The sequence below is a fragment of the Anolis carolinensis genome, chromosome X (assembly GCF_035594765.1).
Source record: "Anolis carolinensis isolate JA03-04 chromosome X, rAnoCar3.1.pri, whole genome shotgun sequence".
NCBI lineage: Eukaryota > Metazoa > Chordata > Lepidosauria > Squamata > Dactyloidae > Anolis > Anolis carolinensis.
Genome location: NC_085847.1, coordinates 4,683,507 through 4,699,293, shown reverse-complemented (window position 1 = coordinate 4,699,293; position 15,787 = coordinate 4,683,507). Strand labels below are relative to the sequence as shown.

At 39.3% G+C, this 15,787-nt stretch overlaps 1 protein-coding gene across 12 annotated transcripts in view; it reads left to right on the top strand.

The window, feature by feature from the left end:
- The window catches only part of fbrsl1 (fibrosin like 1), a 428,841-nt gene that overhangs the window by 234,524 nt on the left and 178,530 nt on the right, over positions 1-15,787 (top strand). For all 12 annotated transcript variants that reach the window (XM_016996766.2, XM_016996767.2, XM_016996770.2 and 9 more), the window contains exon 5: positions 3,567-3,596. In XM_016996766.2, coding sequence (XP_016852255.1) covers positions 3,567-3,596 — 30 coding nt within the window. The remainder of the gene's footprint in view (positions 1-3,566; positions 3,597-15,787) is intronic.

Here is a 15,787-nt window from a genome sequence, read left to right as displayed (position 1 = left end):
ATGGCTGAAGATGACTTTTGTGGGCAGACATATAATAATACACTTTATTGATATACAGTAGAGTCTCACTTATCCAAGCTAAATGGGCCGGCCGAAGCTTGGATAAGCGAATATCTTGGATAATAAGGAGGGATTAAGGAAAAGCCTATTAAACATCAAAATAGGTTATGATTTTACAAATTAAGCACCAAAACATCATGTTATACAACAAATTTGACAGAAAAAGTAGTTCAATACGCAGTAATGTTATGTTGTAATTACTGTATTTATGAATTTAGCACCAAAATATCATGATATATTGAAAACATTGACTACAAAAATGGCTTGGATTATCCAGAAGCTTGGATAAGCGAGGCTTGGATAAGTGAGACTCTACTGTAGTTATATGACTGTTAGGTAAGAAAAAGCAAAGTGGCCGTTGCTATGTGACTGACAATAGTACAAATGGGATGTGTTTTTCAGAAGCAGGCTCACATTAAGAAGATGTGTTTGGCCACTTAAGGTAAACTCACCACAAGGTGATTGTTGTGGGTGACATTAATGGGGCAAACGCAGAATTCATGTGGATTCAGAAAGTATGGTGCAAATAGGTTTTTTTCCCCTAAGTGTAGATAGATCCTGAGTATCAAAATTAGTTTAGTCCTAGAACTTCTTTTACATGCATACCTTGTGTCCCCTCTCAGCATTATTTTCTCCAAGTTAAACAGACCCGGCTCCTGAAGCTGTTTCTCATAGGGCTTGGCTTCCAGACCTTTTGCCATTTTGGCTGCCCTTCTCTGGACACCTTCCAGCTTGTTAATATCCTCCTTGAATTGTGACTCCCAAAACTGGACACAGGGTTATCCTAGGTGAGGTCTGATCAAAGCAGAAGGGCAGCCCACGTAGAGTACATTGCATTCCAAAACCGTAATGTAATGTAAGCATAAATTAACTTTATCAAATCAGAACTCATTTTTGTTCTTGTACACATTTAGATATTGTCACCAGAAGGTCAGCACAACACAATGAAAATTTGCAACATTTCATAATTAGAAGTTGCTCAGAATTAGGTTAAATCAAGGGCATTCTTGATTGTTACGGTCACTAGGGAGGTGCAAATCTACCAAGCAGTTAACTGTACAGTTATCACTGCTTTCCCTTTTGGCATTTTTATGTTTCATGAGCCTGTAATGTTTCTATCAGAGGCGAAGTCTATTTATTTTATTGTATTAAAGTTGTTGGCCATTGTGTAGTCCAGCTCAGTATATAGTTCGCAATCATAGTTCACAGTAAAATTTAAATCAGTCACATCACAACATTGGTAAAGCACATCTAACTGCAACACTCAGTAGCAACAGCAAGGATTGCAATGTGATCCTGCAACTTAAAATCTAATTTAATGAAACGCTCTTGGGAACGTTTTGTTGTGGAATCTCTTGTTCTTTCTGTTCTGTGGTGAAAATATTCACACATGCACAGACTTGCAAAATGGCCATGGTCTCCCAGGAATTTAGGTTGAATTCAAAATATGACCCAGTTCCCTCCCTCTCCCTCCTTTGTGCCCCTAGAGAAAGACATGCGACTTCTTACTCGCAGATGGAGCCAACTTTGCAAAGTCTTGTTTGTTTGGAATTGTTTAATAAAGCTTACTTTCCTCCAGCGTGATTCAGGCTGAAACCTGTCACTGCCCCCCCCCCCCCCCCTAAAACGGTGTCTACAAAAATAAATAAATAAGTAAAATAAAAGTAGGGCAATTAGGATCTGCTTTGCAAACATTCTTGGCAGAATTAAGAGGCAATTGGCAAAACTCTGCCAGTAATCCCTTTACAAGCCTTTATGAACACAACACAATGGGCTGTTTACAGATTTACTTAGAGACCAGGAGTGTTAACAGGCCTGTAGGAAAATTCAGGTAATTGAGGTTTTTGTCTTTCAATGAGCCCCCATAGCTGTCAACGGTTGCCATTCCTCGCATTTTTTTAACTGTGTGTTTTGACAAGGGCTTTTGTCCCACTGACAACAGCTGCGTGGGAGGTGAAAATGTGGAAAGCTTTCTCTTCTCCTGGCTCCCCCCCCCCCTTTTACATTCCTCCAGAGTTGACATTTTATATGGAAAGCCCTGAGTGTGCTCACTCGTTGCATGACTTGAACCAGAAAATCTTTGCCTCCATGTTGTTTTAAAGGATCGTTTCTCGGCTTCAGAAAGTATAAATATGTGAGTTAGTGGAAATTACACAGACTGCTCTGTCACTTAAGAATTTGGAAGTGATTGCTTCAATATACTATAGTTGATGATTGTATATAGTGGAAAGATAATGTCTTGTCATCTGTGTTCCTAGAAAAGAGATGCCTTATAGTAGAGCTTTCCAAACATTTTATATTGGTGACACACGTTTTAGACATGGATCAGTTCACGACACAGTAATTCAGTACACATTTTCAAGGCAGCGCACTTGTCCTGAGAGTCCTCCTCTTTCTCTGAAACTTAAAGGCTTTTATACTAAGGAGTGGGCCTTAACATCAGATGAGCCCCCAATAAAGAACAAAAGAGAGCCCTATTCACATAATGCCACAATTTTACTTTAGAAAAACACTTAGACCAGAGCATTCCAAACATTTCATGTTGGTGGCACAGTTTAAATGTACATCATTTCGCAACACAGTCATCCAGTTTTATCGCAAACCAGAGGTTAAACCAAGCCATTATACATACATTGTAATAACAAAACGTAGGGGAACTCAACATATCTAATGAAAACCTTTCATTTGTATTTTTTAAAATATCAAAATCAAAATCACGTTTTATTGATTAGCCCATCGGCCGTATCAAAATTTTTTAAAATATATGATTTGTAAGAAAAAAACATACATTTCCATATATCATTTCTCCCTACGTTTACACAACACACCTATACGCTACAGCTGACACACTAATGTGTCATGACACACAGTTTGGAAAACTCACCCACAATGCTGTTATGTGTAGACTTCAGAGTGTTAGATAATTGTGCTGGGAAGTATCTCTATACAGTATATCTCTTAATTTTCTTAGAAAATGTTAATGCAATTCCCTTCCTTCTGAATAAATGGGAATATATGTTTAGATGTGATAGGGAATCACTTTCAGAGTTCTTCTGTTAAATCTGCTAAAGTTAAATGTCACACTTGTTAGTGCCTCTAGAGTTCTTCTAATCTGGAATGTCTAGTTATTGCTCTTATTGGTTGCCCACCATATATCTAAAGCCTTACCAATCTACCAAATAAAAAGGATTCATGTGGTGGATAAGACATTGGGGGAGGGGGTTGTTGGTTTCACCCAACTTTAAGGCCATCAAGACAGCTGGGCCGATTCCTAACCAGAACCACCTCATGTTGGTTCTTCTTCCACAAAGCTTGTTTGTCCATCTGAAGATTGTGTTCAATATCCAGTTACATGAATTTAACACACACAAGTGTATGTCTTGTTGTGGGCCTTTCTCTTTAAGCGACATGTTTTATGGGGGCCTTGGCACGAAAAGAAGTTCAACTGAGCACACTGTTTATCTGCCTTTTAATAATTGAGTTTTCTTTTCTCTTTGAATCTATAGTGTGACAGTGAGAGCGACATCGATGATAAGGTAAGACAATTTCTTTTCTTTTCCACTATCCCGAAGCCTGCAAATTAGCTGACAGAATTAGATGAAACTCTAAAGATAACTTTTCTACCTACTTTCACATTGAATTTTAAACTTTTTTACTGCCTGGAATCAGCTGTACAAAATGTGTTCTGCTATGAAACACACAAGACGGCTTGCTGTTGCTAACACAAATTTATTTCTTGATTAATATGAACAGATCAGAGGAATATTCAAGTGTTATACTCGTACCTTTTTTTCAGAAAGTCTCATTGATAATTGCTTGAAAGACAATGCTTTTTTAATAATGACTTTTGAACATGGCAATTATGTAATGGGTTTAGAAGAGAACAACAAGTAACAGTTCTTTGCAGTTGATACACTGTTAGGACAAATGTTGCTTTTGTGCATAGGACGTTATCACACAGCAGTGATTTTTCTGAACTTTTTGTTTGCTTAGTCATTAGTCATTGGGGGATTACAGTAATGTGTTTGGGACTGAGGCAGAGAAATGAATTCTTGTTTTAACCCAATGACCTCCATGGCATATCTTCACCTAGGAGGAAAACTTAATGAATGCCACTTAACTCGAAAGCACTCCCACTGACTGTAATGGGACTTCTCTGGTATATTACATTGTGGATTATAGGTTGAGGTTGCGATAAAAGAGATCTCATAGCTTCCACATATCCTTTAAGTTCAGCAGATATCAGTCTGTTATGGATGGCTACATCTACTTTTGTTCAATTTTGGGATGAGAGTTATCTCCTCAAAAACACACCTCTTTGAATACACGGTGCAGGTATCAAATGAAGGTTGGTTTAATGGATACTGATAATTCCCATAAGCTAAACAGACAAACATAAAACCCGCTAATTCATGTACATTTATATTAGAATGGAAAAAATAATAGCTCAGTTGTTTTGAATAGTCATTAAAATATATGTTACATTAAGACACTAAAAGGGTGAGACTGAAAATGAAAAATATACATGATTTTACATGTCACCCCCGTTGATTGTCCTCCTTCTAAGAACTAACCAGGCCTGCTCCAAGATCAGAGAGCATCTGATGCCTTCAGGGTATTCTTATAGGCATTTGGATGCATTAAATCACCCACTAGTGAAATTAATAGTGATTTGTTACAAAATTTAGAGCATTTTCACCCCCATTTAAACTGGTTGAATTATATTTACAGTTATATAGTAACTGTATATGGGGCTGCGGTGGTGCAGCAAATTAAACCGCTGAGCTGCTGAACATGCTGATTAGAAGATCAGCGGTTCGAATCCTCAGGATGGGGTGAGATCCTGTTGTTAGCCCCAGCTTCTGCCAACCTGGCAGTTCAAAAGCTACAGATGGTATAGATATAGTAACTCCTCCTTAAATTGCTTTCTGAAAGAAAAAGCCTTCCTTTGGGAAAAATACTTATTATTTTTATTTAAACTTATATCCCATCCTTCTAATGAACTAAAGTGGCAGTCTCCTCCTCCCTATTTTATCCTTGGCTTAAGAGATGGGTACAAATTCTTTAAATAAATACAAATAAAATAAATCTTCTTATGAACCCTTTGAAGTAGATCAGGTCGATCTTTTTTCCTTTTGGTCTTTACTTCACATGAATTTCAAGTTTGTCTGCAACTTTCTGGAGCCCTCAGTTATTACAGATATCAAGAAATGTCTTGTTTCAGTAGCTTTGATGCTGTTGGCAGGCACACCATACACATACAACCACATTAGGTTGGGTGTTTGCGATTAAACCAAGAATGGGAAGCCTAGAATTCTGAATTCTATACATTCGTTTGAATTCCAGCTTGGCTGTATTTCAGATGAAGTTGGGCTCACTTTAGTCCTACCTTTAAAAGCATCATTCATTTGGATAGAACATAAAGTAGTTCCAGAATATTTTACTAACCGTAAGTGATACAGATACCATTTTGAATGTATGATGGGAAAAATGCCTGTTGGGTATTTTGCCTGCCCCAAGGGTTGATAATAGTAAAGATTCAACTAAATGTTGAGATATCAGTGTTTTGAAATACAATTGATCAATGAAGTGAGGAAGCAGAACACGCACATGTAAAAAATGTAAAATTGTATTGCCATTTGGATTATAGATTTATTTAAATAATTCAACTTGACCTTTGCCAAAACCGCAGGAGATAAGAGGGCCACAAAAGCAGGATGAGACATGGAAAGCCTACTTTTTAAAAAGCAGACTCTCCCTTCTACATCTGTTAGAAATCAGGGAATGCCTTTCATCCTTTAATTGTCTGCTCTTAAAAGTCACGCTGAATGCTTAAAAGTTGCCCCAAGTGAAAACACAGATGTGATTCAACAGATAAACCATGAGGCAGAGGGCCGGATTAAGCCTGTGCTGTGGCATATGCTGATGCGGGTGGGGGCTTTTATAGTGTTTATTTATGTACTTTATTTTTATCTCATCTTTCTCCTGATATAGGGACTCCAGGCATCTAACAATAAACATAAAACAGTTCACTTTTTTGAAAAGTAAATGCACTGATATATAGATATAACATTTAAAAAATTAACCATTTGTGTCACTCACTAGAGAGGTGTTCGTTCTTGCAATTATATGTTCAGCTTGATAATAAAGCCATACTGGAAAGCCTAGAAATTGCATGAGAGGTGTTTTTCAATGTCACATGGGTCCTGTGTCCCTAACCCCAGCAAATGTGGATGACTGATGGCAATTCTCCTTCATTTGAGAACCTCTGCCAGAACTCAGTTTACTCTTTAAAGTGCCAGGCAAGGGTATTTTTCCTCTCCCAGGCTTTTAAAGGTTTAAGCTGTGGTTCTTTATAATCTGCAGTTTTTAATCTTCCATCACTCTTTGTTTGTTTGTATTATCCCTTTATTGTACTGGATTGTTTAGAAATCTTTATTGTGCAATTGTGTTGGAGACTGCTCTGGCAGTGCTTGGTTGAAGAAAAGTAAAGAATTGTCTAAAATAAATACACTAAATGTTTCTGACAGTGAAAGCACATTGAACATCAATTTTCACAGCAGCAGCTACAAATTCTTCTTAAACGCATGCTGCAGCCATCACCAGTCGGCAGCTTTGGAGGGCAAAAGGATCTTAACCTGGCATCTAAATGGAAAGAGTTGGATGTTTTCAAACTGCCTTAGTGTCTGCTTGGTAAAGATGCCCCCGAATAGCATGACTTGGTGTGCCAGCCAAGTGTCTGAACTATGGATTTAACACAAAGTCCTCTCTTTCTTTATATTGTAACTAGCTGTGCCCGGCCACGCGTTGCTGTGGCGTTGTCTGGTGGTTTTGGTGAGAAATTGTTGAGGTAGTGGTGGTATTCCTTCTACCATGCAGGAGGACACAATCCAAGCACTCCTGACAGATGGCCATCCAGCCTCTACATAATAATGATGAAGATGAAGATGAAGATGATGATGATGATGATGATGATGATGATGATGATAATAATAATAATAATAATAATAATAATAATAATAATAATAATAATAGAAACATAGACTCCAAGAGTTTGGAGAGACCCCTAACGGCCATCCAGCTCAACCCTTTCTACTATGCAGCAGGACACAATCCAAGCATTCACAACACATGGACTTAACGTATAAATACTATACAATACTACACAGGGATATAGAGCCCTCTACCCTCACCACTTATACAGTACACAAACAACCAAATGCATACTAAACATAAAGACAACCATACAACAGACATTCAATACCACCACTATCTCAACAAGTTCTCACCAACACCACCAGACAATGCCACAGCAACGCGTGGCCGGGCACAGCTAGTAAGATTATAAATGGGTAATATAGCTGTGTGAAAGGGCCTTGAGTCTACACTGCCATATAATCTAGTTAAAATCAGATAATCTGTATCTTATAGGCAGTGTGGAAGAGGCCTGAGGTCTAACTGTGCCTTTCCCCTGGGCTGAGTAGGTTGCTAGGAGACCAAGTGGGTGGAACTTAGCCTTGTAACTGGCAGAAATTGGATAAAAACAATTATTCCTCTCCCTCTAATTAGGACTTTATTTTTCTTTTCTTTTCTTTTTTTGTATCAACCTAGAGGCGTGGATGATGGGTTGTGTTGTCAAATTTCGAGGTTGGGGGGCCTGTAGTTTTGTTGTTTTGTCCGCTGCCCCGATGCCATCACTCTTTTATATATATAGATTTATAATGTGCATTTTAGGTTTCTTTCCGCTCCTTCTCGACTCGTGAGAGCAGAGAGTGGCATTATGTGGGTGAAACAAGCTGGGACTCGGTTCCTTATTATTTCTGTTGTGGGAATTATAGTATTTCTCGCATTTGCCCAATCAAAGACGACCAGAAAAGCAATCATTTAGAAAAACTACTTAAAAGATCTGCCAGTCAATTGTGAGGCACCGTTGTAAGTGACATGAAGTTTTAGTATACAGCTATGCTATTAATGATTATCTAAATTACACTGGGTAGGCCCAGCTAGCAGCACTACATGTGAGAGTGACGTTTGTTAGATTAGGTTTGACTTTGCCTTGTAGTGAAGAAATTGAAATCTGAACAACATTGATTAGCTTTCAGAACACGGGATCTGAGGTTACCTTCAGAGGAACCTGCATTGCGTATGCCTAGTAACCAAACCGTCCTTCTCAGCAAACGGGAAATTATTACATTGTACAGATACTGTATTGTACAGATAAAACGAAAGAGGGAAAGGAGGGAGAAAAAGAGGCTGTCATGCTTTTTTCAACTCATGGACCAACTGCAAGGAGCCTTTGTGAAAAGAAAGAGGGAGTAAACAGCTTTGTCTCTGCTCTGTTTCTTTCTTCAAATGTAAAGACACAGAAGCAAGGCACAAGTTTCACTAAATAGATCTCTGTCTCTAAACAGTGCTATGTTTCATGGCAGCAAAGACAAATGCATACATTGCATCACGGGCACATCAAAGTGAAGGGAGCAATATTGCTTGCAAGTGTGGCATTTGCACTGAGTGCCTAGTCTATATTTCTACATGTTATAGCATGTTGGCCGGTGGTGTTAATGTCATGTAAGGTGCGCCTGCCTTGCTTTTTTTTGACTTGGGGAACCTTCGAAAATAGATTTACTGAGATCAAGGCTTGATGTTTATGAAGAAGGCCAAAGCAGACTGGTAGACTTTGAGGACTTCATTCCACCACAGTTCCCCTATCACTGATCATGGATGCATCTTTGATATCGCATCTCTCTTCAATCCCGCAATTGCGCTGTTTCAGCATTTGTGGCCCACACTTTTACTTCCACACACTCATTTAACCCTGCCGTTCTGCACTATTGCTGTTTCGTTTATTTTTAGAGGAATTTTGTAATCCCAGCTTTGAAAAATAAACTATCAGTCTGAAACAGTGTGTACCAGCAATGCTTTAAAAAGGAGAAGAAGAAGGAAAGAAACCTATGAAGTTCTGTTGTGTGTCTTGAAGGCTCTGGAATATGATAATGCTAGTACCGGATTGGGTAGTTTGAACTATGGGATCTTTTATTGTTTTCGTTTCATGCTATTTCACAATTATGTGAGATGATCTTCAGCAATGTGCAGTAGTGGCGATGGCATTGCTCTGACAGCCCATAAACATTGCTACTGAAAATATATACTTCCTTTACTAGCTACAACAGCATTAACAGATAGCAATTACCCTTCATTTTCAGGAACTATAAAGTCTCCATTAATTCAAGATTTATGTAGTTATAGCATTTAGCACAGGAATAACACCACAGAGAATTGGTTTATACACATGTAATGAGAGAGCTTATGGCATACTTTAGTGAACATTAACATAATAGAGTAATATAAACCATCAACAGTTCCTCTTATTGTCTCTTACCTGCTTTAGTGTTCCAATGAAAAGTAGCAAGCAGCTTGGTAATGTGCTCTGTTAAATGGCATTCTGCAAAAAGCCAAAAGTCAATTTGTGTAAAATAAGGAGATGACTAATTCCTTCCCATCATTATTCCAAAATGTTGCTGCAACCTTTGCTAATAACAATGTTTGCAACAGCCTTAATACTAAAATGTGGGATGGGGGAGGAGTGTAGAAGGGCCTATTGTTGTTTTTTTTAAGTACTTCAGCATCCATACTCTTTCGTTCTTGGGTTCCCAACTGCTGTGAATAAAATTATGGGTTGTCAGTTTAATTGTATAGACCCAAACATAAATGAGCACCGCAAATCAAGGGTTAGATATCAGGCATTTCCTCATTTGCTAAATAAGACGTGGAGGAGAAGAGGGTACAAATTGCATTTCCGAGTTAATGAAATGTTGGCTCTGAATTTATGTTGTGGTTCAGTTTTGTTTTCTAGCTATGGCAGAAGAAGGCTTAAAACCCTAAAGGTAGCTGAGATCTGGGAATGAAAAATAAGAGTTGTTTTTTTATAGAACCTAAAATCCGGCAGCCAGTATAGAAGGCTTTTTGATCATTTGTTCTGCAAAACATGCAGGCAGTGTCTAAAAATGTATAAATATAGGAAGGCACTTAACTAAGAAAAGGCCAAAATGAATATGATTGTTAGTTACAGTTTTTAAAATCTTCATGGGTGATCGTGGTCGAGTATGATTGTCTTCCAGAGGTAGAGTCTTGGCAGTGGGTCCATAAGTGACTGTAAAGACCTATTCTGGACCCACATGGTCTTTCACATTGAGGACATAGGTTTCTGGATGGAAAGTGGTCATGGCAAGGGTTTGTTTGACCTGTCTTCTTCTTGTCATGTTTCTCCCTTTCATCCTCTATTTGTGCCTCTTCAAAATTTATAGCACCATGGGTAACAACTGCCTTCCAGTTACAACATTCGAGTTCTAGGGCTTCCCACTTCACGATGTTTATACTACATATTATACTACTATAATACTTGTACGTTATGTTCTTGACTGGTCCCGTAGTAACTGTGATGGCGTGCAGAGGCACTGGGCTAAAACCCCTGGGGTCCAGGTGGTCTGGTTGGGCTGAGACTGTATTGGCCCCACTGAATGTCACCTCATTTTCCGTGTCATCGCCGCCACTCCCTGCTTGTCACAGATCTCACTGCGAGTACCAGGCCATCACCTGTCATGTCTGTTGATACCAGAATTGGGACTCCATATGACCAGCAAGTAGGAGGGGATGGCTCCTTGTTGACTTGATTGTAGCCTGTGTTTTCTAATAGCAATTGCTAAAAAAAGTCAGTTTTCTTTGTGACCACAGAGTCATGGTACTCAAGGATAAAATGCACCTAATTGGCTAAATGCCTTGGATGAGACAGCAGTAAAAGGACCATTAACTCTTCATGCGGGTCTTTATATTGGGAATAACATATCATAGATCAGAGTTTCAAAATGTACATACCCAGTTTTGAAGTGGGCTTCTATATTGGTCTTTGAGTACTGCTAATGGGAGCATGCATTCAACCATGCTTGAGAGAGTTTTCCCATATATGAGGCATTAAGTACTATAAATGAGAAGTTGTGGAATCAGAAAAATTAGATGAACTCTGAACAAACCATGGGCTCAGTTTCCTCATTATAGGCTCATTATTTTATCATTCAATATCCAGCCACCATCGTTTCAATACTTCTTTAGCTTTGATTATATCTAACCATAGTAGCTCATGGGGTGAAAAATCAATTATGTTTAACCTCAGCTTTGCAGCTTTCAACCAGTTACTTTTGTGTGACTCTCTCTGCAGTAGGAGAGGAAAATCCATTGGAGTTAAATGCAGCACAGCCAGGAGTTGTATGCTCTTATCCAAGCCCGTGTATACATCGAAGTGGTGCCAGCTTCAAGCTGGAGGGCTGCATTTGGTTTTTTTAGCTGCTGCATCTCTCTGTTGGCTCATGTTTAACTTGTGGCCCACTATGGCTGTATCTACACTGCCCCATATTCCAGAATCTGATCCTGGATTATCTGCTTATCCCAGATTATCTGGCAGTGTAGACTCATATAATCCAGTTCAAAGCAGATAATCTGGGATCAGATCCTGGGATATAGGGCAATGTTGATCCAGCCTAAGACTCCAAGATCCCTTCACATGGACTGTTGTTGAGCCAGGCATCACTCATCCTGTATCTCTTCATTTTGTTTTTTCTGCCTAAGTATAGTATCCTACATTTCTCCTTGATGAAATTTGGAGAGGTCCTTTTCCTGTATCTTTGTAGAAATGCTGGAGCTTGAAACTTCAGAGCACGAATGAGCTGTTTGTTTGACTTCAATCCGAAGAAGCCTTGGTCAGTATGGACCGAGGCGTAAAGATTCTAGGAGAACATCTGGAGACCCAGCAGTTGCGAATTTCTGGTTAACAGTACCTGGAGCATGATGGACCAGTGGTATGATCTATGTTCAGTGCTTCATGATCAGAAATTCTCCTAAAAATATTCTTATGAACAAGCCCTACAAACATACCAACTTTTTTGGACATGTTGAGAAATGGACTGCACACTTTCCCTTCTCTGCTTCTCCCAGGCACCTAGGGTAAGCACTTCCTGTTCTCTGATTTCTCTAACTCTGCAGTGATGTTTGTATGGTTTTAATCTGCTTTGTAGCCACACAAAAGGACGAAATCACACATAGTGAAGGTATGTGATCCTCCTTAATGGAGTAGACTTTCTGGCTCCTAGAGATTAAAAAGCCGAGAACTCAAGAGACAATAGCTAAAGGAAGAAACAACAAGCACTAGAAAACTGACATTACTTTAATGCTTGGATAAAGGTGCTTGGTTTAATAAGAGAACACTTTGGTTTAACAGATGTGGCAATGTAGTGGTATTGAAACCTGGTGTTGTAGCCTTTTAGCGATTTGAAAAAAGTCTGCAAACAAGATGAATGCATTACAGTAATCACTGGGAAAGGGCAATTTGCTGTCTGTGGATAGACCCAATTATCCAGTGTTATCGAGTGGACAAATGTGAGCTTGATACTTATGTCTGAAGTAAGGCAGTAGCCTTAGGATGGATGGATGAGGACTTGTTTTCTGCCCTTGAGTTTTCAGAGGCTCTCAGAATTGGAACTGAGAAAGAACTAATTGTGACTGGCTGCAAAAAGATTATCTGGAAGGAAATTCTTTATATCATAGAGCCAACTCCCGCTCGTCATCCAGTTGTAGCACTTTTTCCAGAACTCAACATTGTTCTCATTTATCCATCACGGGTCAGTGAATACATATTTAGGTTGTTTTCGAAAGTGGTGTTCCATTGGATACAGTGCAGGCTTCCTGGAGAAATTTGTTCAACAGGAAGCAAGAAGCCATGGAGTAGATGGACTTTGGAGCTGACCCATTCCTATGTTCCGCATATTATTCATACATTCTCTTCTGCAAAATGATGGAAAAACTTCTCCAGCACTGTGGATACAAACTCTGCAAATTATTCAGACAAATGTGGGTGACCAGTTGGGTCCAAAGAAAAGTGGGCATTGGAACGAAGGACTGGAAAATCTCTCTGCGTGTGTAGTGCTCAGAAGAAGGAATTCTGCAATCTATTGGCATTAATATTTCACTAAGTAGCACTTCTCTGTGGATGCTCATGTCACTATTATTTTGCTGCTGAGAGAAAAACTGTTGCATCAACCACCAATCAATAACCTGCTGTTGTTGCTCTTTAATGCCTCTAAATACATATACGCATGATGAAGAGGAACTGCCAGCATGATCAATAAATAAGATTTAGAGGGGGGGGAGCCCATAAGCTAATATTTATGTGAAAGGTTTGTGTTACTATCAGTTGTTAGGCTCCTTAGTCTATTTGCACATAAAAATAATATGTGGCTCTTTTTCAAGCTCATTTGTAATATCCCCATGCATGGGAAGGGAGGGAGGGAGGGAGAAAGAGAAAGAAAGAGAGAGAGAGAGAGAGAGAGAGAGAGAGAAGGAAGGAAGGAAGGAAGGAAGGAAGGAAGGAAGGAAGGAAGGAAGGAAGGAAGGAAGGAAGAAAGGAGGAAAAGGCTCTGGTACTGAGCCCTGGCAAAACTTCTTCTTCTATATATATAAAAGAGTGATGGCATCACGGCGACCCACAAAACAACAAAACTACAGGCCCCCCAACCTCGAAATTTGACAACACAACCCATCATCCACGGCTCTAGGTTGATACAACAAAAAGAAAAGAAAAATAAGGTCCTAATTAGAGAGAGAGGAATAATTGCTTTTATCCAATTGCTGCCAGTTAGAAGGCTAAGCTCCTCCAACTTGGTCTCCTAGCAACCCAATTAAAAAAAACAACACTAAAAATAATTTAAAACACTAAAAAATTAATACAATAAAATACTATAATAACAGAAAATAACTAAAAATAATACAAGAAAATAATAAAATATAATGAATAAAAAGATAACTTACAATAAAATTAATTAAAAAAAATACAAATAACGTCAAATAAAAATTACACAACAATTTTTAACCAATACCACCACCACTTTGCCACAGCAACGCGTGGCCGGGCACAGCTAGTATATATATAAAAGTCAAAGTATATATGTACTTATATCTGTCCATTTGTACTACAAATGGTACAAATTGTGAACTGGCCCTCTGTGATGTCACAGGGAAATAAAGGTGACATGCATCAGAGGGAAAAGGATGAAAGGGAGGAAGAAATGAAAGAGCAACGAAGAAAGCCTGCCCACCATTTTCATAGAGACAATGTAATGTAGGCCATTGTAATGCATGCATCCACCTTCAAATCAAATGTGCAGCCACCTCTTCCATTTATGATCAAGGAGTGCAAGGGCCATAGGAGACTTTGCATCAATATTTCAACCAGTATTTATTACGCTCAAAGTACTACAGTAGGCCCTTGGTATTGGCTGGGGTTTGGTGCCAGGGCGCTTGTGGACACCAAATGAATGCTCAAGCACACAGATGACGATGCATACTTAATTAATCATTAATTTGCATGATTCTATGCCAGTAAGGGACCTGGACAGGGAAGAAAGCCATGGACACTAAAGTAACCATGCTTATTGAAAAAGAACTGTGTCATTGTTAGTTCTGTTGTTAACAGGATGGGCAACTAGATCCCTGGTTTCTACCTAGAGAGTATGGCTGGAGCTACACTGTCCTATATCCCAGGATCTGATCCCAGATTGTCTGCTTTGAACTGGATTATATGACTCTACCACCGCCATATAATCTGGGATCGGATCCTGAGATATATAGCAGTGTAGAAGAGGCCTGTGTTTGAAAACTGTTCCACACACACCAGCATTCTGGGGCTGCTTTCTAGCTCTGCTCCCTCGGCTTCCCATATACCTGTGTCAAAACTAGTTGGAGGCCCTTTGCCTAAATCTTTGGCAGCAGCTGACTTAATTTGCGGCTTACTGCTCCTGACAGTTTATTGGGGAAGCAAAGCATGCCTTCATCTCCAATAATAAACAGCCCACCCGCAGATACTTTGACAGAGTTAATGGTTTTTATACAAAAATGGACAGACTTAATGTTTCGGCTGTAGCAATCATCAGTTCTGATCTCCTTAATGAAATTAGATTAAGTGCACCTGGGAAAATGCTGAGACGGCACATTGCCTTCATCACCTCCTTTAATTTAAAACCAATTTGTGGGGAAAATATTCTCTGAAGCCGAGGGATGCAGCATGAGAGGAAGGGAGGGAAAGCGGGGATTTAAAAATCTATCTGGATAGCTGCTGGCACTTTTAATTCCTTTCCCCACTGTCAGTGTGAAATATTAAGTCTTAAAAAAGGAGAGTTTAAAGACTTACTAACCTGCTGTTCATAGAGGAAAGAAAACAGATTTAAAACCGTGTCCAACAACACAACCCCGCTCACTATAACTACAGGTTTTATTTTATTTTTATGCATGTTGAAAAGCAATATCTGAATATTACCTATCAAGGACAAACATTTCAAGGGGTTTGCCATTTTAAGACTAGTACGTTTAATTTTACTGCACAAGTTGTCTTTCTGTAGGTAGATGACTGATGTTGAGAATTGCAAGATAAAATGCAGTTTGGTCACGCGGTAGGGCATGCCTTCCGACAACCAGTATTAGGTCGTATCTATGAAGGGTAGGTTACTCTAAGTTAGTTCTACCTCAGATCCAGCATGTACTAAATTTAGGCTAAATCTATGGCCAGTGCCCAGGTGGCCCATCCTATCCCTTGCCTACCTTGTCCCCATGTTGCTGCGACTGCTCCCCACTGATCACCAAGTTTTCTGTGAGCTCCTGGCCATCGCTTGTTGTATCTGCTGGTGCC